The sequence below is a fragment of the Empidonax traillii genome, unplaced genomic scaffold, assembly GCF_003031625.1.
Source record: "Empidonax traillii isolate 1590-97213 ecotype Southwest subspecies unplaced genomic scaffold, ASM303162v1 scaffold516:size646513, whole genome shotgun sequence".
NCBI classification, from domain to species: domain Eukaryota; kingdom Metazoa; phylum Chordata; class Aves; order Passeriformes; family Tyrannidae; genus Empidonax; species Empidonax traillii.
This window is the reverse complement of record NW_020955709.1, coordinates 572,058-598,706: the sequence shown is the minus strand read 5'-3', so window position 1 is coordinate 598,706 and position 26,649 is coordinate 572,058. Positions and strand designations below refer to the sequence as shown.

Genomic DNA, 26,649 nt, shown 5'->3' with positions numbered 1-26,649 from the left:
TAGTCACCAATAGGATATTCTTACAGATCATTTCCCCAAAGCCTTCACTTGAGCAAAGCAGAGAGCAAGACAGACAAGAAAATGCTCCACACAGGTTTCCATAACTTTCATCTGGACAAGAAGTCAGCCCTTCTGCAAAGTGCAGTCTCCTGACAGACCAAGATTCACTGGCACCAGTACCCAACTGCTAGAAAACAGAAGGATGCAACACGAGGTGAAACTCAGGCACAAAGATGCAGCTGCTTGTAGGCAATACATGCAGTTATTCCCTGAGAACAGGCCAGGGAAGAAGGAGAGGTACCTGTCTGCTCGAATCAGTGTCAGGGAAGGGTTTAAAGATTTCCTCCAGCTGAGGGATTGGCAGCCTGCTGCAAAACCTGACCCTGGAGGTCAGTCCCCTGTGCCCCTGGGGTGAGCAGGGCTGAGCACACACAGCTACGTACAGGCCTGACCGTGGCTGCTTTGGGGCCGGGGGGTTCAGCGTCCTTGTTCCCAGACTCCCGGTCGGACGATCTCCCACTGGCCAGGCTGTCCAGGGAGTGGCAGGACGTCGCGTTGTACAACGCTTCGTACGGGCTCTCCTCTTCGGGGTTCACGTCAAAATTGATGATCAGTTCTGTCACGGCTTTGTCCACATCTCCTGGGGGAGGAAGAGAGACACAGGCTCATCACCAGGGCTCCTGCCCTCGGCATCAGCACTGGCAGGGAGAGGAGAGCTGGTGGTGCCCACCCTGAGACGTCTGGCCCGCAGGATCGGCGGCTGGAGCGAGTGGGGTGGGAAGAGACTTCTCTGCAGCTTTGGCACTTTTCTTCCCAACGGTGTAATCTGGAATGGGTGAGGCACAGGGTCAGCTCACATCAGGCTGGTTTTCTGTCCCCTTCAGCACATGGCACTTCCTCCCGTGCGGGTGGAAGGCCAACTGTCAGCTTATTAAGTTTCCAAAAAATAACCAAAGCACATTATTAAACCTTGCAGCTCAGATCCCAAAATAGAAGCAGGCGGCCTCTTTAATCACAGGCACAAGGGTACAGATGGGCCTTTGAACTTTTAGAGTCTTTAATCAGAAAGCTGCAAAGCTGCTGTATGGACGGCGTCACGGAGCAGATCGGTGTTGTAGACACAAGCTCCCTCACCGAACAGAGCCATAAGACAGAGAAACCAGTTACAGCTGCAGCCCCCTAACCACGGGTAAAGCCAGATGCAATCAGTTGATGTGAGTAATGTCCAACAGCAGCTCCCTCCCGGGGCAAACTGAGAGCCTTTACCTGCAAGATCTTCAGTTTTAAAGCCCATCTTTGTCCTCAGTTTTAGAATAAACCTAAAGCCTACCAGCCTCACAGGCAAAGCTTAGTTAAAAGTCTGTGAAGTGCTTTGAACCTGCAAAGCTCCCAAATGCTCAGAATGAATAATGTTCCAAATGCTTCTGATCCTCCCCACAGCTGAGAGGAAATGCAGACAGTGTAATTACAAAGTATGAATTTAGCCAAGATGTCACATTTCATTCCTGAACTTGGACAGACACAATGAGCCAAGCTCCTTTATAAACCATAAGTAATCAAGGCCTTTTCTGTAAATCTCATCTGCAAACTCCACGCCCAAGCTTCACAACGAGGCGAGAAGCAGGATGTGAAGTCTGTGGATGACTATTTGCCTACACAGACACATAAAGGGGAGTTACACCAAAACCATTTCTAAAGCTGTTGCATTCTGCAAGCAGATTTAGGATATCCTTAGTTTCAATTAACTTCTAAAGCAAGTTGAACAAAGCTCAATTAAGCCTGTTTGCACTGTAAAAGTCATGCCACACTTCTTCAGCAAAAGGCTAATCCCTCAAAGCCCCCCCCCAAGTCCTCCTCCAAACATTTGGTCTGGAGTTCACCCCAGCGTTCGAGCATCATTCCTTCCAACACAGCCTGAAGCTGCTCTGTTTGCGGCAGTTTCCAGGTCTAGAGAGGCACACCCTGTACCTGTCCAGGCACAATCAGCACCCTGAGCTTTCCTCTCCTCCCTACAGGCAGAGCTGCATCACTCACCTTCAATCAGAGCTGCTATGTGCTGGCTTTTCTGGGAAGGAAGCTCCCTCACAATGTCCAGAGCGGTCAGGCCTCTGTTATCCTTTATGTTCACATCAATACCTGAGGCAACGGGGTAGAAAGAGCAAAAGCAAGAACACTGCCTAACTATGTGCAAGTTCACGTCTTTCATCAAGTCACATTTGTGATCATCACTGGGGGAAGCTAAAAGATGCTCTAGAGGCAAATCTAAAGTGAAACACTGAGAGCCAACCTCTCTCATAACCTGCTCCAAAGAGCTCCGACAGCTGGATGGAGAAACCTGCTGCACTAGAGTGGGATTTCCTCAAGCTCTGGGTGAAGGGATCGCCACATTAGTGCTTCAAAGGGGGAACATTCTCTCACCTGCAGCCAGCAATATTTGTACCACATCTGTCTTGCCAAACAAAGCAGCTTCGTGCAAAGCACTGCCTTTCTCAGTCTGCAAATTAAATGGAAACATAGCATGAAGCCAGACAGCAGGGAATGGTGAGGGAGGCAAGGCTTAGAGGGTTACTGAAGCAGTAAATATATGGTGTTGTACACACAGTGTGGGCAGCACTACCTACAGCTGAGGATGGGACTGTCAGTGTTATTACAATGCTGAGGATGTGGGATGGAAAATGTGGATGGTCCCGTCAGAGATGTGTGGGTCAAGGTGAGAGACCAACAAAAGTCCTTCTACAGTTTGGCAAGAGGTCATGTCCTGAGAAGGAAAGACAAGACCCACATACAAGCCATTGCTGTGAAAACAGCACATTCACAAGTTTCACAAGTGGCTTGATAGAAAGAGACACACTTGCCTCAAACGCTATCAAGAGCTCCCAGCACTGCAGGGCAGAGCAGCTTCAGCAAAACGACATTTCTCTCCTCGCTCTGTGTCTGGGGCTCTGCCCGGCCCCTGAGCAGGCGTGAGACATGCACAGCACCTGAGTCCCTCCGGGCAGCCCCCCGAGCAACCAAGAGCTGCACAGACAGCCCCGCGGAACACAAAGCTCTGCACATCTTCCCTCTGGGAGGAGGGGTGGGGGGAGCTCTCCACATTGTCCTCTGACCCCAGCAATCAGCCCAGCCCCACAGACAGATATCAGTACCTGGTAGTTGCTGTCCATGCCAGCATCCAGGAGGACGTGGACCACGGCTTTGTGACCGTTCCTGGCTGCCAGGTGCAGGGGAGTGTGTTTCTTAGTGTTGCAGCTTAAAAGGTTTGGGTGGGCGTTCAAGAGCATCTTGACAACCTCCAGCCTCCCATAGAGCGCGGCCAGGTCCAGGGGCGTCTCAAACTTGTTGTTGCGCATGGTGGGGTCGGTGAGCTCCTCCAGCAGCACCTTCACCACCTCGGTGTGGCCGTGCTGGGCCGCGCAGTGCAGCGCCGTCTCGTTGTCGTTGTTCTGGGGGTCACAAACAGCAGCACGTCAGGTGGGGGGAGCGGTCCCTCCACACCTCGCTGCAACATTGAAGTTTAAATGCAAAAACAAGACACCGCAGCAGTGGGGAAGCAGAGAGTCCAGTCTGAATCAGCCTGGAGCAACATCTCACCATCTACCTGGCCATTTACCAAGCACAGACATCCCCTCACGAGCTCATCAACCTGCCCACCCAGCCACAGCTTCAGGAACATCCAGAGCAATGGGCTAGAGCTGTGGGAAAGAGGGGCTACAGCTGGACCAGCCTCCTCTCCAAGCACTGGGGTCAGAATCCAGGGGCCATGCTAAAGTTTAAAGGGTGTTGAGCTGTATCTGAATTCCCATTAATTCACCTGGGGAAAGTAGTCTGGTATCTGTTGGCAGCATCCCACACTTTTGGGTGCCACAAAAATAAAAGGCTGAATATATGACAGGCAACCTGCTGTGTGAATTCTATCTGCTGGAGCTTCATCGTCATAGTTTTAGATTTAAACTTCAATTGTTTCAAATTCTACTTATCCTGATTGCAACAGTCATTCCACCTCTGCAATTCCAGCTGTTTAGAGACAGGGTGCACACAGTTCCATGCAGTTTGTGAACCAGAGAGTCGTGCAATTCCATCACCCCAGGAACAAGCCAGGGCTCAGATCAGCTGAGAGAAGCAATGTCCCAGCGATAAGGCAGCACCTCCAGGCTGGAAGCCAGACCCAACCAGTGTGTGCAGCAGCAGCTGGGCTAAGAACCAGCAATGCAAAGCCCAAAGACAAGCAGTGCAACACACTGCACATGCAGGTGCAAAAAAGGAACACGGCCAGAGCCTCTTCTCACTTAAATTCCCCTCAAGATTTTAGTTTTACTACTGTGCGTTATCCACAGAAGGACTGTGGTTTAAGCACTTCAGAAACAACTATCTGACAATTTGACCCCAAAAAAGTTTAGTACAAACTGTTACACACTCCAGCTTCAGCTGAGAGAAGGGTGGTTGTATTTGTCATTTTAAGAACAGTCCCATTAAAATGAACAGAATGTGCTTGTCCTGCTGGAGGGCAGCAGCACCACTTCAGGAGGGAGCTGGATCCCTGCCTTGCTGCTGCAGGAGCACACACACCCTTTGGACATGGCTTGGTCAGTCAGTACGTGGCACCGCGGCACGAACTTGCAGGGCCGCATGAGCACTTGGGTCCTGTTGAGGTGTTTGGTCACTCTCAGGCTCACAGGAGTCCTGCAATTCCCCAATTATTTACATCTGGCTTTTGCATCACTTCTCAGCCACAGGCAAAGCGTGAGGGGAGCAGGAGCTGGGGGAAGCTCTGGCAGCTGCAGCCTGGAGGAAGCAAAGCGAAGGAGGCGGGAGCAGCACCAGCCACATGCAGGGGGCAAAAGGGGTTAAAGCAATTCTGCAGGCACAGAAGGTCCAAGTCAAACAGGGTCTATCCTGGAGGGAGGCACAGACACGTGGACAGAGGTCACTGTAGGATACAGAAGTCTGCACATAAAATATACAAATGGAATGAGAGGGGACAGAGTAGAGAACATCAGGGTTCACACCTGTCCGTCAGCTCACGCTGCTGCTCTTGGGCACTTATGGGGTTGGCAAATCCCATTATTCCCATTTCACAGGGTCAGGAGAGCAGGGATCAGGGAGCCCATGACAGCCAGGCCCCAGCCCTCAGCCTGCCCCGTGGCATGAGGGGGTCTTGCTGTCAGGCTTAGCAGAAAGAGTGGATGACTTCAGCCCCTCTGAGCATGGGGTTTCTGCCCCAGAGTCAGGGGGCACACGCTGCTCATGCCATGCCTGCCTTGGTTACTGGGGCTGTTCCCCTCTCCTGCCTCCTCAGCACAAGGACCATATCCATCAGGGGGGCTTTAAAGCATGCAGCAGCTCCAAACACCTGCCTGAGGGCTCAGAAATGGGAACACATCCTTTAGTAACATAATTGTTGGAGACTTCCCTCATCTTCACTGCAATTTAGTCCAATTTTCCCTAAGCAGGTCGAGGCTCTGATGCTCAAGGTGAAATCCCCAGACTTTCCTCCTGCAGTGGAGATTGTTACAGCAGGTCTCTCCCCGTCCCAGACTGTGCACTGGAAACTCCCACTATTGCCCAAGTCTTTACTGACTCCATTTTGGGAGAGCTTTGAGCAGCCAAAAATACTAGAGCCCTTCTAGGCAAGGGAGTTTGCTCCCTTCTCACGTCACCAGAGAGAAGCCTGAGCAGAGAGCAGGAGCACTGAGATATACAGATTTATCAGAGATGGAAAAGGAAAATTCCATTGCAGCAGCCAGAAGGCACGTGGCTTCAAATTTCACAACTACTTAGAAAAAGAGAGCACTCAGGAGGGCCCAGGGGCTGCATTCCTGCAGGAATCCTCACATCCCCCAGCTCTGTAGGATTTTAGTTGGTGTCTGCAGCTCCAACTGAGTCCTGCCCTAATGACAACCTGCTGTTTGGCTGCTCCAGTGCACTGAGAGAACACCAAGGTCTGTGTGACAGGTATAACTCCACACACTCTTCACCTAGTCAGGAACTGGTGCAAAGCTGGTCAGATGAACCCCAACAACTGTGTGCAAATCATCTCTCTCTCCTTAAAACCAAAGCAAATCTTGCCTTGGTCTAGAGAGCACCTCAGCCATTGTGAACACTGAACCAAGGCTTTAAAGAATGCACTTCTCCACAGTATAAAATCCAAATTACAACACTTTGTAAACAAAAATCTATAGGAAAGGGATCTCACTGGGTATTCCCCCTTTACATTCCTTCTTCATTCAACATCCCAGTGCTGGAGAGTATAAGATTTCACTTGGTTATACTGACAATGTTTCTGGAAGCTTCTTTCAGGCAACTGCTTAACTATGATGTTTCCACAGAAGGTATTTGTTGGTGCAAAATTCCATCTGGATTTTTGTAAAAATCCCCAATTCAGATAAGCTTTAAGAGAACATGTTTGGGTTCAGAGGGTGGGTACTGGGTACTGCCTGAAACAGGGCTCTGCAAAACCACACCTAGCTCCCAGGAAGTGCAGGAACTCTGGCTGCTTGTTTCTAAGGTCCTGCAATCAAACAGAAGGGAAAAAAACTTTGAGAGACAGAAATCTGCCACGGGTGGCTTGATCCAAAATAAGTGGTTGGAAGCAGCTGTGGTACAGTGGCTTGTGGCAAAGGTGTCTCAGGACAGAGCAGCAAAGTGTTTGCCATCCCGGCCTTGCAGCTTCACTAGAAATAAAACTGGAAAAGGGTGTCTGAGAAAACACCACCAGGAGCTTGATTTGTTTCCTCAACAGCTCGGCCACAGCACAACACACGAGCCAATGCTGTGCCTTTTGTAGCTCAACAACTAAAAGCAAGAGAGGAGCAAAACAGGGCAGAAAACAGGAACAGGAAACCAGGGCTGAAGGGTCAGACAACACCACAGGCTGAACATCAAAATAGAGAGACTGACGCAATAAGCAGGACATGGAGGACTTGGGAAGGGAGGCAGGAATGTCACTGCCTTCCCTTCTCCCCACCACCACCACAGGAATTAACTGTCCTTGCAAATAACACACACAGCATTATGCATTTGGTAGGAGAAAAGGCATAAAAATTCACTCCAAACAGCCCACAGAGAAAATGCATCCATGGTTAAGCAGGGAAAAAAATTTCTTCTCTTTGCATTTATCAGCAACATCAGCACATGAAACAAAACCTAAAACGTTTAATTGAAGTAGCATTACCTTTGGGAAGTCATCCAGCCCAATCAAGCAAACTGACCATCACCACGAGTCCTACAAGGCTAAGCAAGGAAGGAGCCCCCAGGAAAGTAAGGAAAAGCTTCCCTTTAATTATGTTTCTATAACTGCTTTGAAGAGAGAAACCCACAGTAAATAAATGGTCCCATTTTCCTTCTCCCCCAAGCAGCTGCAAAGTGAACAGGTATTATTGCACCTGGAATCACGCGAGTGCAGCTTGGAGTGATGATGCAGTGAAATGCTGACAGCAAAGTACACACCTTGGCATTGATATATGGGTCAAAGGGGCCGTACTTTTTGAGTTCTTTGATCTCAAGAGCATTCTACAAAAAGGAAGAGGAAAAAGAAAAAAATGTGATAATGAAATGGGTGAGATACAGCAACAAAGCAACGGGTGACTCCAAGGGGTGGAACACCAGAACACAGCATCTTGTTCCAGTCAGAGCCATGGCCAGCCAAAGCCATTCCAGCTGGGATTGCTGTAACCTGGACCCCTGTGCAGCGCATGGACAAGGCTCCAAGTACAGGCAGCACAGGCTCCTCAGCTGACTTCTCTCATTTAACAAGGTTCCTTACTAAACAGACATTAATGAAACATTACCTGGAAGGATCACACTACACTTTGTATCTTTTGCAAAGGTCTCCCCTCTATCTGCCCTACTCAGAGCAGAACATTTACACTCAGGGCCCTCACGTAATTCTTACCAGATTGATTGTGAAAGGCTACCTGAGCTCAGACCTATGTAACCAGACTGAGTGCCTGCAGCTGTGCCTGGAGACATGATTAACCACAGCCCCAAACTGGAAAACTATCACCAGAGACATTAAAACACACATTCTTCATTATTTCTGCCTGACTGAGGAGCGTAGGAAATTAGTTTTGTCATTCCTGCTGTTTTAGCAGCGTTTGGCCCTGGGGCAGCCTGGTGCATCGAGCTACCTGTCCTAGGAAACTTGAGTGTGGCACTTTGGTCCCCACAAAGTGCAGCTGGAAGCAGGACTGGGACTCTTAAACCTGACTATGAATGGAGTTTGCTCCTCAGCTTCTGAAAAAGTGCACACAAGAGAGCAAATCAACAGCAGGGACTCCCAGTTCCCAGCTGCTCATCCTGACTGTGGTAACTCACTGGACTCGACCAGGGGTGTCTGACTTACCTGGGAATTACCTTTGGAATGAACGGTCAGGTTTAGCCTTGTGCTACTAAAGCAGGCAAGCCTATTCTGGTTTACTCCTCTCCTCCTGATGAACACCTGAGTGGGTTGGGAGCTGATTCACAGGGACATGAGATGCTCCTGCCTTAGGGACAGGACAACCATGGCCCCTGCATCTTCAAGCACCTGATTTAGGCCTGTGTGTGTGTGCCAGGCTCACCCAGTGACAAGTTCAGTGACCCTGCTCACCCGGCCTCAGAAAACGAGTTCCCTTAAACAAACCTCTGAAACAAGACAAGTATTTGGGTCTTCCAGCAGTAGCATTCCAGAGGTTCCCTGGAACTGTAAGGTCCCTCTGATGTGCACAGGACAGTTACAGGGGAGTCAGTCCTCTGGAGTGGACACAGCTGTCTCATATCCCTCATTCCCTCTGCACCCCAGACCAAAACTGTCAGCTTGACAAATGCAAGAAATCCAAGAGGTTTTTTTTCTTGCCTGATTGAGAAAATAATTCTTTCAGATTAAACTAGGGATTTATCTGGGGGCAAGTAGGGTTAAAATTATCTTAGAACTTATTCACTTACAAATTAGTGAATTGGAGCAAGTGCCAGAGACAAGCCAGGAGAGCAGCTAAGAGAGCACGGCCAAACAGAGACTAAACAAAGCTGCCTGGATTAGTTCCCAAAGGAGGGAGCCAATGGATGTTCTGCAGAACTAGAAATCTTCTCACCTATCCAGCAACTGAAAGGAGAACTGTGGGTTAGTTTTAGAAGCCCAGAAGCAGGAGAACACTTCCTAGGTGTTGAGAAGTTCTCATATTTATGTGTCTCTATATAAAACTTAAATACCTTTCTCATCCTACCACTAACTCAGAACTGAAGGTATTGCTTCAGGCAGTGCCCCTCTTATCCCACCAGCAAACAGGACCTTATAACCATTGCTGCTGGTTTGGGAAGGGCCAGGAGTCAGCTGAAGGAGTCTCTCTCCACATGAGGGCAGTGATTCAATGGTACATCAGAGAAAACCAGGCAGACCTGCTCATTCACTTTGGTGTGCGAAGGGCCCTGGTGGATGAGGAGCTTCACTATGTCGGCGTCTCCCTTCCAGGCTGCCAGGTGCAGGGGGTAGCAGCCCTTACAGTCTGCCACATTGGTGAGGGCGTCATTCCTCAGCAGAACTTCCACAACATCCCTGCAAGAGAAGGGAACCTGAGTCTGAGACACTCAGTCCTTGTTTCACAGCTTACATTCTGCAGTAAGTATTGCACAAAAAGTTAGTTTGATCAGAGATCCCCCTAAAATGTGGTTTGGATGTGTTCCTATTAAACGCCAAACAAGGGAAAAAAAATATTGATGAGATGAGCTCAGAAAAGATCCATCCTGCCTCCATACTAATGGAGCTCAACAGGGGCTGAAATCAGCCACAAGCCTCTGCTGCAAAGCAAATTGCATCAGCACACTGAAGCTGAACAAAGATTTTAACTCTACTCCATTTCTCAATATCTTAAGCAGCAATGAATAACATGAGATCTACCACAGTAAAGACTGGAGTTACTTCAAAGTGTGATGTACACACAAGGCAACTCTCAGTGGTGCAGGCCCAGTCCACCCTGGACACCAGACAGTCTGCAGGGACTGTCACAGGGAGCCCCTTTCACATGGTGTTACAGCTTAGCCAACCTTCTTTGAAATAAAAGGGTGGTTGGTTGAAAATCTCAATGCTTTGCCAAGTATTTCAAGCTGTAAGATCACACTGTGCAGCAGCCAAAGCAGTGACATTCTCCATTCCCCCTGAAGATGGAGTGGTGCTGCAGCACCAGTGCTCACCACTGCCATAGAAGCGACAAGCCTCGGCTAGTGAATGAACAACACAGAATCGTGGCCTGCAAAGCACAAAATATCCCTCCCCTGTGAGCAAAGGCATCGGAACAGGACTCACTTATGGCCATTCAGAGCAGCGTGGTGCAGCGGGGTGTAGCCAGTGCTGTCAACGCAGTTCACATTGGGCCCTCTCCAGATGCTGCAAGACAGAAGATGGACAGGGAACACTTAGGCAAACAGGGACAGGGCAAGGACAGGGTCAGCAGAGCTCTCACACCACAGTGGGTATCTGGACAGCCGTGGCTAGCCACAAGCACATGGAACACAGGGTCGAGCTGAGGGCTCAGTGCTACAGCACACACAGGGACTCGCTCCTCTGCTTTACCAGACCCTCCTGCTTTCCAGTCAGAGCTCCCACTCCCACACATCCTTCAGCCACACTTGTGCTTGCCAAAAAGGATCTTCAGAGGAACATGTGTCCATTAGAGTAAACCACAAGAGACCACAAACCATCGATGCACTGCTAATTCACACCCGCTGAAGAATTCCAATGGCTCTGGGAAAATCTCTTCCCTCCATGGCAAGAGTCACAAGTGGGGGGTGTAAGTCAAAGACTGTGGGATACAGAGCCTGCTCTTGGTCATCAGTGTGATTCCACACTGATTTCTCATCACTGGGGGGCTGCTAGCCAGGAACACCTCGGTGCCACAGTGAGCAAAAACAGCAGGAAAGGCACCAAATCAGTGGGAATCTTGTGCAGACCGAGTGGAAATTCAGAAGGGAATGAAGCAACAGACTCACTCTAGAGGGTGTTCCATGGGAAATGGAAAGCCTGTCCCTGTTGCCTCTGAGAGACTCCTGATCCACAGAGCATTATAAAAGACTTTGTCGTCCCGAGATGGACATGAGCTCTTCTAGAGGAGAGGCAGCTAAGGGGAGCCTTTATCCAAGAGGACAGGCAAGTGAGCCACAAAATCCTATTTGCAAAGGATCAGAGGCTTATCCCGAGGCATCCCGCACACCATCCCGCGCTCCAGGAGCAAACACAAGCCAACACATGCATGCAATACACCTCCAACATTGACAACATGGCTTAAACCATGGCCAGAAGGTCAGTGAGACACCAGAGTGAGTGCAGGAGCACCCTGCCCCATCCAGCTGTGCAGGCCTGAAGCACAAAGGGGACTGAGTAGTGCTCAGCCCTGGTTTGTTCCTGGCAGTGGGATCCTGCACTGTGGTTGCCCAAATAATTTATTACTGGATTTAAAGTGGCAATTAATGGTTAGAACTCAAGCCAGAAAGCCTCGTGTGCCATCTGGAGCAGTTCTAACACTGCACCTGTGCTGCCCTTGCTCATCCATAACCTGGGCAGTGCCCGAGTCCTGTGGTTTGACACATTAAACCAAGCTGTGTTTGGATGCTGAGATCAAACTACTTCAGAGTGAACACAGGAAAAACCAGCAGCATTTAACACAAGTGTTTCTTTCAGTTGAAGTTATGAACCAAGGAAAATCAGGGTCAGTGGTGCAGGGGGCATGAAATGAGCCCCGTGCCCAAAGTGACCTGCCCAGGCGGCAGCAGGGCTGTGGACCGGAGCCAGGACATCTGTCCCCATCGGAGGACGTGAGTATCCCCATGATAAAACACTTCCATAAACTTCCTTAGAAATCTTCAGGTCAGTGCTTCAGAGTTAAATGCCAAGTTTACTAAAGAAGTTCAGAGGAGGAGGAAAGCTGGAGCCCAGGGGGGAGTTGGCCCAGCAGCGAGCACCGGGTGCTGCAGAAACCAACTGCCAAGATATAAAGATATTTTAAAAAAACATCTGCTGTGCCCTCTCCTACCCTCTGACCTTTAATTTCTGCAAATAAAGAAAGCCTTTATCAAAGAAAGGTCAAATCACCCAGAAGATCAGACGGGAAGGATCCAAGAGGAAACCTATTTATATGTGCAGACTGCAGTCATCATCACTCTCTTCCCTCCTCTTCCTCTCCAACTCTGCCAGGAAGGCCAGAGTTCTCCTAAGGTATGGAAGTAGGGTGCTGAGAGAAGCAGAGGACAAGGCCCAGAACTCTGTGTACAGAGTGACTCTGGGCTGCTTCTGATTAAACAGAAACACAGATGCCAGCACAGGCAGGAGAACACTGTAAATACAGGTCCTCAGTAAAGGTCTGAAGCCAATTTGACCACTTTTTTGTTTCTCCCCCAAAATCCCCCCAAACCCCTTCACATCACAGAGGGGGGGGTGTTGTTAACTTAGTGGTCTCCATTACAAACACAACATTCTCAAAGATTACCTGGATCTCATCCCCTTTGCTGCACCAGAGCAGCATCTAAGGATGCTCCTGATGCATCTTCTTAAGGCAATGAAACTGAATGGTGAGGACTTCAGAAAAGCTCTGAAAATAGCCTAATCTGCTTCACTGAAACTATTTCTTGTGCTCAGTTTTCTCCTGCTCCAAGATTCAGCAAGTGCTGTAGCCTTTAAATAAAGTTTCCTGATTGTAAAAACTGCTGAATAAAGCACATGCTTTAGGTCACGGTCAAACCCCAAAGTTCCTTTAAACAAGACCATATTTTTCCTCTTGCTTTTCCATTTCTTTCTTCCCAGCTGGAGTAACTTTACTCACAAAATCATCCCAGGCAGGGGGCTAGAGCAAGGCCAAACCTAGAGAACAACTCGGTGTTTTCAGCTCAAATGATGAACGTTCAGGGCTGGTTTCTGGTCTCACGAACGTGGATTATGGAAGGATCAGGAGACCTCAGGGACTGGTGCCTGTGCAGAGCAGAGGCCATCGCACCCCGTGTATTTACACACCAAACATCAAAGACAAACAGCTTGATACTGGATACAAGACACCAGAGGACAGGAGTGGCTTGGCCCAAGGTCACCAGGAAGTTTAAAGCAGCTGAGCACTGGCCCCAGATGTTTGTGGACTTCGCTCAATGCCTCAGAGACAAAGAGAGAGGGCTGGAGGCAGATTCCCTCGAGTTTATTGCCCAGAGGCCACCACAGCAGGTCATTCACACATCCCAGCTATCCACATCCATACGACTGCTGGATTCCTGCAGTGAACACGACCCTCACTTGGTATTTCCTGCTTGCAGAGGGGAACACAAACAACCAAACACTTTGGGCAAGGCCTCAGATTTAGAGAGCTGCTTATGTTTTCCTGAAGGGTGAGGAAGCCACTGCTGTTTCCACCCTGCCAATGGGAAGGGTCCAGCATGGTGGGACTCCCAATGGAGCAGGAACCCAACTCCCTGCTTGCCTCAACCACCAAATATTGCAACAGCCTTTCCAAAAATAAACAGCTGATGCAAGGCTGGAGAAGATTAAAGCAGAGTATTGTTGGAGCAAGGGAGAATGTGGCTGGATCACAAGTAATACTGTCTCAGCCCCCCTTGGCAGGTTTTGGGAAAGCCCATGGAAAGCAGCCAGTCGATTCCAGCTATCGGCTGCACAGGAAGCCAAAGCTTCCACTTTTGCACTCTTCGACTTCTTGTTCCAGATTTTCATTTGCTATAAGAAAAGCAGGTGGATTTTCCTCAAAGGATCACATGCTCAAATGCAGGATTCCAGAATGGATGGGGAAAAACATGGACCTTAATATAGGCAGGGAACGTGGAGTAACCCAGCTGATGCTGCACAACACCACAGCCAGTGCCAAACTTACTCCCGAGGTACCCAGCGGTGAAGGCAGAGCCACTGACCAGGGACTGCAGCAAAAACCCTCAGGTGCAGTCACAGTTTGACTGAAGTCAGAGCCATGCCTGGCCCTCTGCACAGAACCAGACCCCAAGCTCCCACTTTACCAGCTCATTCTGAGTTAAATAGTTCTGAACAACGATCACCAACAGCTCCAGCCGTGTTGCCCAGCACCCACAGACACTTTAACCAGCATAAGGTCAACAGTGCCCTGTGAGAAACCAGCATTTCCACCAGTGGAGACACACCATGCAGCAACCAATCCTCTGACGGCCAAACTGTCCCTTCTCCCATGGAGTGGAGTCGAGTCACTCCTCATGTGCTGCAGGTGGCCAGGAGCAGGAAACCTGCACAGGTTTGCGAAGCCACTGCAGCCTGTGAAGGATCAGTTCGGGAACTGAGAGGCAGAAGGTGAGCTCATCTGTTTTCCTCAGAACCAGCCTGTGTCTCCCACCCCTCATTTCCAGGGGGAGGCTGCTCAGGTTGGCGCAGACCTATGACAATCACACATTTGACCCTGGGCTTGCAGCTCATGCTAGAAAGGAACCAGACAGGGTTGGCACCACTAATAGAAACTCGTCCATCCAAGCTAAAATCCCCACTAGGAAGAGAGCAGCCCTAGCTTTACAGATGGCTCCTGGCAGTGGAAATGCATTTATTTAATGTATGGTGGGGGGTGGCAGTGGGCTCTGTCACCCGCATTATGCAGTGGGGACAGAAAGGCCAGGTCAGGCGTGCAGGGTGTGCTACATCAGAGAATCCCTCTGAGCAGGAGCAAAGAAAGACCTGCAGGACAGGAAAAATCCAGGTCTGGTTTGTGTGCGTGTGCCACCCTTTATTCTTAAAAGCATTGCAGGCTCCCATTACAGAGCATTCCCCGCTGATGACAGGCCGTGGAACAGGCCCACGCAACACAGGCTCATCACGGGGCCACAGCCAAACAAGCTGTGCTGGGAGAAGTGTAAAAAGTGTCAGTTGCCAAGTCAGGGAAAGCCAAGTCTCTGGGGATGGGTCCAGGAGCTCTGGGGTCTGATGTGTGCAGGAGCATCTCCCTCTCCACACCCTATCCAAGGGCAGCACGATGGTAGGGGAAGAGCAAGAAAAATGGGAAGGCAGCCACCCAACATGCAGATGGAAGGTTTGACATGAAGCCCTGAAGCTGCTGAAGCTGCTCTTCAAAGTGGGAAAGTGACCTCTAGGAGAGGACAGATTTGACAACATTTACCAAATGTTGACAAACCTCTAACTGAGGTTTACTAAACACCAATTTTGCAGCCCACTCTCCTCTTCTGCACCTGACTAGATGGGGTTTTGAGGAGCAGGAGCAAAAGGAATCGAAACATTCGTGCAAAAATTCAACAAACTGAGCAATGTTATGAATGTGATAAACCAGCCTGGAGCTGGCAATACCCCAGATCTGCAAACAGGAATCAGAGCACTGCTCAGGGAAGCATTCCCTGCTCTCTGTTTGCAGCTCTGCTCTGCTCCCATAGCACTGGAGAAGATGCCACTAACTGCAGGAAAATACAATACAAAGGAACTAGGTGCAGAGAAAATCAGCAGGACACGTGTAGACGGTGCAGACTTTCCCTTGGCCTTCCCTCCATCCAGCACTCCCACAGAAATGGAAGGAAGCTGCCTGGGCAGACACAAATTGCTGATCAAAGCCACCAAGCAGCCGATGCTGCAGCACCGAGCTGGCTACAGCTGGCAACCTTGCACTGGGCTTTCCCTCCCCCGTCTCCTTTGTGAGATGATTTAACAAGCTGCAGGATCCCATGGGACGTGTCAGTCAGCCAACAGCAATGGAGCATCGTGTCTGGAGTCGTACATGTCCATCTGCACTGTTCCCTTCTGACAGGCACAAAGCTCTGAGCTTGGAGTAAAAATGTCACCAAAAAGAATCTGCCCAGAAAAAAATCACGGCAGAGCACATTCCCTTCCCCGCCAATCAGTGCCCCTGCACAGGAAGGGATGTGCCAATGAAGTGTTTTGGGATGGCAGAAAACGTGTCTCTCTGTGCTCACTGTCTGCCCTGCTCAGCAGCCACGTGGGCACTGTCAGACAACACCAGTGGGATCGGAACAGCTCAAAGTTACTGTTTGTTTTCGGTACTCTGTTTCCCAGAACAGAGATCTGATCCAAAATTTGGGATTTCTAGCAGGAACCCTGCACCTGGAAGGGTGTAGGGAAGGTGACACTTTATTTAAACACAGACACCCTCCTCCTGGTGCAGGCTCAGACCTGCTCTGCACAGAAACAATAAACCCACGCCCATCTTCTCTCCATCTCAGTGCCAACAGGCTCCTCGAGGTCTGCCCGCTGGGCCCGGCCACACGACACTGCTCCCTGTGCCACCCCAAACCCACTCCTGTCCCTTCAGCCTGGCTGCTGCCCAGCCCTGATGCCTGGAATGCTGAACTGCAGCGTGTCTGACCTGGGGTGGATGAGAAGCAGGTAAATAGGCCAAGTCAAGCAGAGCAAGAGAAACAGACATTCAGGGACTGAATTACCCCTTCCCTACAGCAATTAAAAAGCAAATGCAATTATTTTGTACCAACAACCGCATCCAGAGTGCACTTTTGCCTTAGGGAGACTGAAACCAGTGAGACAGAGACTCGCACGACATCCCCTTTCCCTTGTGACATTGCTCAGATCAGTGACACAAGGGCTCTGAATCGGTGCTGGCACCACAGTGCCTGACTGTTCCCACAGAGGGACCATGCATTTGGGGAGATCCCCACCCCTCAGGAGGGACCCCCCACCCCTCAGGAGGGACCCCCCACCCCTCAGGAGGGACCCCAGCCCCACATCACGATAGGCTGTGAAACGCTGCTGCACCGGAGTAAAAGGAAATGAGTTGCTCTGATACTGAACACCAGAACAATGGGATGGGACACGAGGCCCTCAAGGAAGGGGACACGGGGCTGGAGATTCAGAGCCACAACAAAGCTTCCACTGAAGCATTTTGAACAGACTTTGCCCTTGAACGCAGCCCACACTAGCAGCTCACCCACATGGCTCCATTTAAGCCTGTATCAAATCCCAGCTCCAGCTTAACCAGGAGTCCCTGAGGGCTAAAGAAAGACACAGCAAGGAGAGATTAACTGGCAACAGTGTGAGATGCAAACAAGGCACAGGCTCCAGAGACATTCCTTCTTGATGAGCTTTTTAACTGGGTGCCCAAAGAGCAAGTGACTGAGAAAGGAGAGCAAAGACAGCGAGGGAAGGAGGTAAAACAGAAGTGACCCCACTGCAGAGGCTCCAGTGGGAGCACAGGGGACACACCTGAGCGGTCAAAGAGCTCTGTGATCACTGTGATCAGCCCCTGCTCCTTCCTGGTATGCGCCACACAAGCAGAGAAGCACCGACTTAGACATCAGTTCCTGAGAAAGCTCAGAAAAAGAAAGACGGAAATCAGAAAGGACATCCTTTTACTGCAGAAGCATCCATGAAATCCAGTCCCTTACAGAACAGGGACAAGAGTGAATGGCCGAGACAGGAAATATTCCCAAATCCTGAGCTAGCTCCCAGAGAGTTGTCATTACTCATCGCACTATCTGTACAGAGATAAGGCCAGAGCTGAGAACCACAAGAGCTGAGAGTATCAGCCAGGCAGCCAAACGGAGCGTGACGGTCCTGCCCTGCTCCTGCTCCAAGAGCCCTGGAAGGGCAGGGACTGCTCTCCCAGAGCCGGCAGAGGCAGCTGTACCAACCCTTAACGCTGGGAAACTGAACTGGTGATGGAACAGGCAGCACACAGAGGTGTTCCATCATTTCACGGTGTACCTGCAGCGTCCAGCCCCAGCTTCACCCCCATGCCAGCCCTGACTTTGCCCACAGTAACCAGCCGGTCTCAAACAGGTTCTCCTCAGCTGGAAAACCCTCATTTTCTTTGGGGAACATACACAACATAAGATGTTGCCAAATCCTTAAAATATTTCTGCCCACTTCTCTGCAAGCACAACAGACCCAGTTCTGAGCCTTTTCTCTGTTCAATACTGCCCTCCTAGCAAGAAGCTGCTTTCAGTGACAGGCCTGGGGAGCTTCAAACCTCAGTGGCCACCCAGCCTCTGGAACTGATCTTGTTCTAAAACCAGGCACTTTGTAATGCCAAATTTGAGAGGATTTCTCACAGTGTCCTAATTAGGATGAGGGAAAAGTCATTTCACCTAATTTCCAACCCACTTCAATATTAGATTTGAAAGACCACCTATGACATCTTCAGCCTTGCTCGCTCCAGGATCTGCACAACAGCAGCCAATGGCATTAGACAGAAATCTAATGAGATAATATATTTACATAATATTTATGGCACTCACTCTCAGACAGGGTTTTGTTCTTGCATCCTCAGTACGTGGCACTACAGACACTTCCTTTGAGCTGGAAAAAGCCTGTGGTTAATTTTTAAATCTAATTTCCCTTCAAAAGAAACCATGTGTTTAAATAACAAGGAAGGAGTGCAAATGTACCTGGATTTACCAAGCCTGAACGCCAACTCAAGCTCAACTTCCCTTCAGCTGAACACCTCAGGCTCTTGCAGAGCACACAGTAAAGCCAGACACACACTCCTCCTCCTGTAATTCCCCCAACACCCTGCTATGTTGGGTGTTCACACTGATTTTCACTTGAAATTCTCAGCACCCGTCAAGGTGCAGGAGCACAGTCCTTTGGGAAGCAGGACGTGCAGAGCGCTGAGGACACCACACAGGCTCTCCAGGTTTTGTGTAGAAGAGGGCACATGCACACACTCCAGCTCCAGTGTTGCTCCAAAGGTGGCTCACACTTTGCTGTCCTGTCTCTAACTAAGCCTCTCTCCCTCCCAAGCCCCCCAAGCCCTCGTGCTGCTGACAGCCAGCCCAGGTGCACCGACATTTCCAGCGCTGTTTTCCTCCGTCCTGCAGACAGCAGCTGCACTCACTTCTCCGGTCGGTTGCTATAGAAACAAATCAATCCTCAACAGTTTTATTTTTACCAGTTTCTGTGAAATAGGATTTATCTCATTTCCATGACTAAGCTGTACTCCAGAGTGACAGCTTTGGGATGGTGACAGTGCCAGCTCAGCATCGGGCAGAAATGGCCATCCCCTGTGCTCAGAGGCACCTTCTCCTCTCGAGGACACTTCACCTTGAAAGGATGCCCACAGCTGGAGCACGACAGCGCTCCACAGCTGCATCTGAGGAGGGGATGGCACAGCCTGGGAAAGGCAGAGGGCGCATATGGAGTGGAGGGGTAGGCACACATTCTCTGTCTCCAGCCAGCCAGGCAGCCCCTTGGGCACTGCCACAGGAGGGACTCAGCCTCTGGGAACTGCCTTCCCCTTGTCCAGGGGCAGCTGAGAGGGGCCTTCCCTCTGGTCTGGGATGCATGTCCTCCCTTCTGTCCCCCTCTGCTCTGTGTCACACCTTCCACCTGTGTCTGTGTTCTGTCCTGCTTGTTTGTCCTTCAGTCTCATTGAAACAATGCATTCCTTCACAAAAATCCTGCCGGATGAACACTGTGTCTTGGCTTAGCTGCTCCCAGTGTATCAAAAACTGTTCCAAATATTCATCTCCAGAAAGTTCTGCTCCCTGCCAAATGGCCTTCCACAGCCAGAGGGATGCAGGACCCACAGCACTGAATTGAGCAGCTCCACTTCACCCACACTCCCTGCTGGGGCAGAACCCACTGCACGCAGGGAGCAGCACTCTCTGAGGGGAAGGGGACACCCTCTCCTCTGTGCCCTCACCTGCAGGCTCCTGCCATTCCCTCCTGCTGGATAATATTTAGACTTAGATTAACAGATATTAAATAAATACATTTAGTATTGACTCAGCTAATATTCCTCATACCACATCTTAGCCCACAGCAACTCCCCCATGGAGTATTTGAGGTAACCTGTACATGGATATTACCAAAACCCAACTGACACTTCAAAACACTCTCAAAGCAAGGTAAAAAGTAAGCTTCTGTGTTTCTCACCCTCCAGCTGACACAAACACATTGACACACTGACATTCCCAAGACAGTGAGTCCCAGAGCACCAGAAGACTCAGCACGTGGGTGCTGCACAAACCCCAAGTCCTGCTCTACAGAGGGGAGCAGCAGCACCTGTGGCCTGGGCGAGTGGAGCTGCACTCTCACAGTGGGGAGAGCCCGGTGCTCCTGACCCAGCCCTGAGCATGGAACTGTGACCAGAGCACACAAATAAAACCTTCCAAAGCTGCATCACAAGACCACACAGCCAGTAACTGCAGCCTTGGAATTCTTTAGGAAGTGCTCAGGAAACAATTGCCAGCAGAGTGCCATGACACCCGTGGTGCCTGTGGCAGGAGCACAGCGCACGGTCAGCAATGCCTGCTGGGTGTGCAGGTACAGAGGGCTCTGTCCTGCGGCGTGTGCATGGCAGGGTGTGGAGAAGAGACAGCCTAAAGTGGGTGAGATGCTTAATCACAGCAGCAGGAGAGGGAAAGACCCAGCACTGCCCTGTTCTGTGGGGACGCAGCGGGAGCAGCTCCCTGGTGATGCTGCGAACTATCAGCTGCACCAGAGCAAACACCAAACCCTTCTTTTTTTTAAATACAATTCATTTTCTGACTCCAAACCGCCCTTGAACTGTTGGAAGCCACTTCAAGTATTCTGCCATCCCACCACATCATTCCCTAAACCAACCAGACCCTTCACCAGCAGCAACTGCTGCAAATGGGCTGGAACACAGGCTGTGGCTTCTGTGGAGCACCCGACCCCTTCCCACAACAGACGTGCACCCAAACTCCTCATTCCCAGCAGAAGCGTCTCCTTGATACATTCCCAGAGGATTACATAGTTCATTTAGGGCTCAGCAGCAGCCTCAGTTTCCCCTTCCAGCAACACAGATACAGGCTTTTCACAGCCATAGCTGAAAATAAAAAGCTTTTTCTGCAGATTTGGCTTTAACACAACCCATCCCTCACTGCTCCTGGCAAAACCTCCTGAATGCAACCTGATAGCTCAGCCACAGATTATTTTGTTGTTTCCTGCCTTTAACTTCACAGTTAAGCAGTAAAAAAACCCGAAACCAATAAATTCAAATTCTGCAGCCTTGATGCAAAAGCGTCCCTGAAAATCCAAGAACCCTCATGGATTGATGGTGCATTTCCGATTCCTGGACTTGCTGCTGCTCATAAGCCCCAAGCCGCACGTGCATGGCGTGGATTTTCCCTCTGGCTGCTCACTGGTCCTCGCACGGTGCCTATTCCTGTGCTGTGGTCGGGTGTGGAGCCAGAGCAGCCGAGCACAGACGAGGGGCCAGATCCACCCCCAGCACATCCCCAGGCCCTGCGGATCCCACGGAGCCTCCCAAACCCTGGCAGCCACCACCTCTTTGTGAGCCCACCATCTGCTCTGGCAAACGCCAGACTCCCATCTCCTCCTCCCACATCCTCCTCGTTCTCCCACCCCACTGATTCCCACCAGGGTTTGTCCCTCTGCCCGAAATCCTGAGTGTTACACCCTGCACCTTCACCCCTCGGGAGAGACTGCCATTGTCTTTGCAATTACTGCTCCTGTGGCTTATCCTGCTCCATCCTGACCTGCTTCCTGCTCACCTGCAGCTGTAGGTGACTGGAGTCTGTGCATGGCTCCACACCCAGCGGGCTGGCTCAGCCTCAGCACAGCCTGGACTGTGACAAAGTTCACGTTTACCTGATAACAGGCACGGTGGCAGCTCAGGTGATGTGATAAAACACCCCATTCCAAGGAATTTACTGCCAGGGGAATCCTCTACCACTTTGTGGAGCAGCACTTGCTCTCTTTGGAAGAAAAACAGCCCAAACTGATAAGTGCTAGCTCAGAGCAAGCACCAGCTCAGCACCTACCAAGTGTAACGTGGGAATTTCAGGAAATGCCGGGTTTGTACCTCATCCAAAACTGGATCTTTGAGACGCCTGAAATGCTGCAGAACTGCCAGAAAAAGCTGGGACAGGCACTTTGGACACATGGGGTTTGGGAACAGGTTGTCCAAACAGAGGAACTTAAAAAATAAAATAGGAACTAAATAGCGACATTCAAAGGAACCAAAATCGGGAGGAGGAAGGAACAAGGGAGTTTTGCCAGCCCAGCTGAGCATTTATGACCCCGCAGTGGGAATGAGCTCTGGGGGTGGAGGGCAGCTCAGCAGTCCCAGGTTGGGACAGATCCTTACAGATGGGAGGAGCCTCGGCAGGAGGGATCAGCCTGAGCAAGAGGGAGCAGCTGCCTGAGGAAGGGAAAACACGGAGCACAAAGACCTGACCAAGGGCAGAGCTCTCCCCACAGCTGAGGGGGCAGCACCTACACTAAAAAAGCTCCCGTGCTGTAGTGCTGGAAAGGTGAAGTATCTTCCACCACACACATCCCTAGAACTGACCTGTCCCAGCTGCTCCCTTGGGCCTCTCCTTGCAGGGACACTCAGCAGTGCTTCTCGTCCAAACCTCATCACAAGCTCCTCACCCGGAGTCACTCAACCCAGAGCCAAAGCTCAGCAAAGGCTCAGGAGCTGGGAAACCCCAGAGCCCCTTAGTGGCAGCAGGTGCCACACAGCAAGGTAAGGACACACTCCTGGAACTGCTGTCCCAGACACCCAGAGAACACCGCAGCACAGGGGAAACGGCCTCAGGGCTGGGACTGGGGAGGGGAGAGAGACCCCTGCAGTGTCCCCAGCAGCCATGTCAGTGCACATGGGTGACAGCTGTGCCAGGCACTGTCAGACAGGTCTGTGCACAAAGCCACGGCCAAACCGCCCCATGGGCGCCACGTCCACGGGGAAAGGGCCCCGTGTGGAGCTGATGCAGCTCACAGTGTGTGTAACCAGACCCTCCGCACTGAGCCCAGCCCCCTGCCAGCACATCCACCCCTTGAGGGGCTGCAGCAATTCCCCCCCCCCAATCCAGGGCTCCGAGTGTTTAACGTACCCAAGGAGAAGGACACAGTCTGACCTAGGGGCACATTCACGTTTCAGAGACACAAACCTGGGCCCCAGGGCCGTTCTCCTGGCCGAGGCCTCTGCCCCAGGTAGGGACCAGGTTATGAGAAAGGAAAGACACATCAAATTCGGCCACAAGCAGGCCAGTCATGTCCCTCTCAACAGTCAGGGCGCGTAGTGACAGTGGCACAAATCTCCCTGTGCTCCAGTACACCCCAGTTGCTCAGGGACACAGATCAGCAGCATTTCCAGCAGAGGCTGAAGTGGCACAAAGCCGCGGCTCCAGAAACACAGCACTAAGTGGTTTCCTCGGGAGATGCCAAAAAAAAGAGGAGGAGAAAAAAAACTAACAGGAGTCCAAGAGCTTCAAACCAGAGAACTGCACAGCACAGGGTTGGGGATGCCGAAGCCACTGATAGAGACCGCCCAGACCGGGCACCTCATCCCTCACCCCCAGCCAGCAGCTCTCCCACCACGGGACCCCGTCCTGGGCTGCACCCAGAGCCTCCCGACGCAGCTCCCCAGTCCCCCAGGCTGAGCACCCGCACAGCCCCGCTTCGGTCCCGGAGCAACAGGCCACTCCTGGGCAGCGCCAGCCTCGGCAGTGCCCGCTCCAAACAGACAAACAAACAGACAGACAGACAGACAGACAGCCGCCCTCCCTGCCGGCCCACCGGGGGCACACCAGCCCAGGAGCTCGGCCGCAGCTCACCCCGCCCCGCCGGCCCCACCGAACCCTCCGGGCTTCCCAGGTCGCACACCCCTCACAACCCTCCGCGATGCCTTATCCCACCCGCAGCTCTCGGCTCCCACCCGAAACGCCTCCGGCTCTGCCCCGCTCGCCCCGGGGACAGACCCCCGGCCCGGTCCGGCCCGCCGCACTGCCGCTCCAGGGACACCCCCGGCATTCCTGTGTCCCGCAGCCCCTCACGGGCACACCCGACCCTCCGTCTGCCCCGCAGTCCCGCACCCCCAGCCCCGCCTCCCCAGCTCTCCGCTCCGTCCCTGTCCCCCAGCCCCAACACCACCATCCCCACCCGCCCCGGGCCGCGCTCACCTGAGCAGGCTGGACAGCGGGTGCCCCACACCACCGCTCCCGCCGCCGCCGCCGCCGCCTCCCCCCGCGGAGCCGCCGCCACCCCCTCCGCCGCCGGAGCCGCCGAAGCCGGAGCTGAGGCGCTTCCCCGAGAGCAGCTTCTCCACGGCCGGGAGGTTCCCGGTGCGCGCGGCCTCCAGCAGCTCCTGCTCCTTCCCCATGGCCGGCGCGCCCCGCGCCCGCGACACTTCCGGGGCGGGGCCGAGGGCGGGACCAGCTGGGGCGGGACCCCCGCAGAGCCCGCCCCCAGCCCCGCCCTGTCCTCAGGCCGCTCCCGTTTCCAGGCGGGGTTTGGGCGTTCCCCCCGCGGCGGGGCTGGGGCCGCGGGGCCGCTCCAGTGCCGTGTCCCGGCTCTGTGCCCCGCGGGAGCAACCGGGCATGGAGCTCCGGCTGGGGCAGGGCCGGGCCGGGTCCCTCTGCCGCAGCGCCGTTGCCATGGCGACAGGCTCCGCCCCTCAAGGTAGTCCTTTTTTGTGCGTCATCAGGAGAAGCCGTGGCTGTCTCGTTGCCATGGCGACAGGCCTCGCCTCTCTGGACGCGGCTACGTCATCGGGCGGCGCCGCGGGGCGGCCATGGCGGACCCGGCCCGGGACCCGCTCGGAGCTGCCGCGGCTGCAGAGCCGCCCCCGGGCCCGGCCCCGCCCGCGGGACACACGGGGGGCGAGGGTGAGGCGGGAGAGGCCGGCGGGGCTGGCGAGCCCAAGGCGGAGGGAGCGGACGGGGAGGTGAGAGCGGGGTCGGGCGGGAGCGGGCCCGGCGAGGGCCGAGTGGCCGCAGAGCGAGCGCTGCGCTGTCCCCCAGGTGAGGAGCGCGGAGGGCGAGGCGGCGGATGGGGACGAGCCCGGGCTGCAGCCGAGCGCGGCCAGGAAGGTGAAGCTGGAGCTGAAGGAACGGAAGGAGAAGAAGCAGAAGGTGGATGAGGACGAGATCCAGAAGATGCAGTGAGTGCCCGGGACCCGCTGCGGTTCCTGGAGCCGCGGCGCCGTCCCAGATCCTCCCTGCCAGCCCCGAGAACCGCCGGGACACAGCCCAGCTCTGCCCTTCCCGCCCGGCTGGGGGGCCTTCGCACGGCGGCCGCGGGGCCCTGAAGAGGCCTCGGAGCTGTGTATTTCTGTGACCGATCGTTCTCTCCCCCGCAGGATCCTGGTCTCGTCCTTCTCCGAGGAGCAGCTGAACCGGTACGAGATGTACCGTCGCTCTGCCTTCCCCAAGGCCGCCATCAAACGGGTACGAGGGGCAGGGGTGGCCGGGACAGGACGGGGGCCCCCCCGGGACCCTCCTGCAGCCCCCCCGGCCCCGCACCTGAGCCCGGTGTGACGGCACGGCCGATGCCCAGGGATTCCAGGGTGGAGCCCGTGGGGCAGCTCAACCCTCCTGGGTGTGCTGGCATGGGGCTGCAGCCCGGAGGGGCGGGGGGTTCTGTGTGGGTCAAGATGAGGGCTCTGACTGTCCCTGCCTGTTCCCCCAGCTCATCCAGTCCATCACGGGCACCTCGGTGTCCCAGAACGTCGTCATCGCCATGTCCGGCATCTCCAAGGTGTTCGTGGGGGAGGTGGTGGAGGAGGGTGAGTGGAGCTGCTGGGGAGCCCAGAGGGGGGGATTCAGCACCCAGAGCTCAGGCAGGGCCGGGGGGGCCTGGGCCAGTGGCAGCCACAGGTCAGGGCAGAGCAGCAGGGGCAGCCTGGGCTGGCACAGCCCCTCTGTCCCAGCAGGGGCCCTGCCCTGAGCCAGGACCTCCTGCTCCGCACAAGGAGATCCTGGGCACTCCTTAGTGCTGCTGGGAACAAAGGAGTTCCTGGAGACCTGGGAGCTGTCCTGGCTGGGCTGGGGGTCCTGCAGCCTCGGGGCCTGTCCCAAGGAGCAGGGGGAGCACAGCCCCCCAGAGCCCACCCAGCCCTGTGTGATGGGGTCCAGCACATCCACACTGGGTCACTGGTTCAGAGGCCGTTTGTCCTGGTCCCTCCTGGGACTCCTGCCAGGGAGGAGCTCATGGAACAGGCTCACTCCTGGGCCTTGGCAAAGCAGGAGCTGTAAACCCTCAATACGAGCAGGACCTGTTGCCTTTCCAAGTGCAGCTGAAGCAGCAGGAGAGGGGGAGGGCTCAGGTGTCCCCTCCCCTGACGCCTGTGTTTGTTGTTCAGCCCTGGACGTGTGTGAGAAGTGGGGGGAGCTGCCCCCCCTGCAGCCCAAGCACATGAGGGAGGCCGTGCGGAGGCTCAAGGCACGAGGGCAGATCCCCAACTCCAAGTACAAGAAGATCATCTTCCACTGACTGGCTCTGGGGCAGAGGGGCTGAAACAGCTCCCTGTGGGATCCTCCCCAGCTGATCCACAACCTGAGGGGCTGTGAGACCTCGGGGACCACGGACACAGGCCTGAGTCCCTGGGCAGGACCCTGCACTGGGCAGGGCCAGGAGCTGCTCCTGACCTGGAGTCACGGGCTCCTCTGCCTCAGCACAGCAGGGAGAGGAACATCCACGGCCTTCAGAGTATTTCCCCCCCAGGGCTGTGCTTCCTGCTGGCCCAGCTGTGGCTGTTTTTATACATTAAAGTTGTGTTGGTGGCCCGGCTGGACTCGATGTGTGCTGGGGCAGGGCAGGACAAGGCTGTGCCTCAGCCCCCCACAAGGTGCTCCTGGGGCTGCTCCCGGCCTGGGGCACTGCTGGGTCCCTGGGGCCGCTGCAGTCATGGCTCAGCTGGGCCTCCAAAGCCAGAAAACAGCACGGCTGGGAAGGCAGGGCAAGAGAGAGGGGAGGAGAAAAGGCCTGAG

The 26,649-nt window shown here is 53.4% G+C and overlaps 2 protein-coding genes across 5 annotated transcripts in view; one reads left to right on the top strand and one right to left on the bottom strand.

Annotated features, from left to right (window-relative positions):
- The window catches only part of ANKS1A (ankyrin repeat and sterile alpha motif domain containing 1A), a 71,841-nt gene extending 47,700 nt beyond the window's left edge, over window positions 1-24,141 (bottom strand). Inside the window, exons 1-9 of one of the 4 annotated variants that reach the window (XM_027896774.1) lie at window positions 23,842-24,141; window positions 10,277-10,357; window positions 9,373-9,529; window positions 7,447-7,509; window positions 3,147-3,443; window positions 2,419-2,494; window positions 2,035-2,136; window positions 731-826; window positions 444-640 (exon numbers count right to left, since the gene is read on the bottom strand). In XM_027896774.1, the coding sequence (XP_027752575.1) occupies window positions 444-640; window positions 731-826; window positions 2,035-2,136; window positions 2,419-2,494; window positions 3,147-3,443; window positions 7,447-7,509; window positions 9,373-9,529; window positions 10,277-10,357; window positions 23,842-24,041 (1,269 nt within the window). In that variant the 5' untranslated portion in view covers window positions 24,042-24,141. The remainder of the gene's footprint in view (window positions 1-443; window positions 641-730; window positions 827-2,034; window positions 2,137-2,418; window positions 2,495-3,146; window positions 3,444-7,446; window positions 7,510-9,372; window positions 9,530-10,276; window positions 10,358-23,841) is intronic. The other 3 variants (XM_027896771.1, XM_027896770.1, XM_027896773.1) reach the window with 3 other exon arrangements.
- A 288-nt stretch (window positions 24,142-24,429) lies between these two features.
- Window positions 24,430-26,445, top strand: TAF11 (TATA-box binding protein associated factor 11). The gene is made up of 5 exons (XM_027896775.1): window positions 24,430-24,605; window positions 24,682-24,821; window positions 25,020-25,107; window positions 25,349-25,445; window positions 26,022-26,445. The coding sequence occupies exons 1-5, from the start codon at window positions 24,453-24,455 to the stop codon at window positions 26,150-26,152; spliced, it is 609 nt and encodes a 202-aa protein (XP_027752576.1). The 5' UTR covers window positions 24,430-24,452; the 3' UTR covers window positions 26,153-26,445.
- Window positions 26,446-26,649: the final 204 nt, after the last annotated feature.

Excerpts from the sequence above, each read along its gene's own strand:
- TAF11 (XM_027896775.1), top strand. The coding sequence starts at position 24,453 with ATGGCGGACCCGGCCCGGGACCCGCTCGGAGCTGCCGCGGCTGCAGAG. Across the intron at positions 24,606-24,681 it reads CGGAGGGAGCGGACGGGGAG|GTGAGGAGCGCGGAGGGCGA; the intron begins GTGAGAGCGGGG and ends GCTGTCCCCCAG. Across the intron at positions 24,822-25,019 it reads GACGAGATCCAGAAGATGCA|GATCCTGGTCTCGTCCTTCT; the intron begins GTGAGTGCCCGG and ends TCTCCCCCGCAG.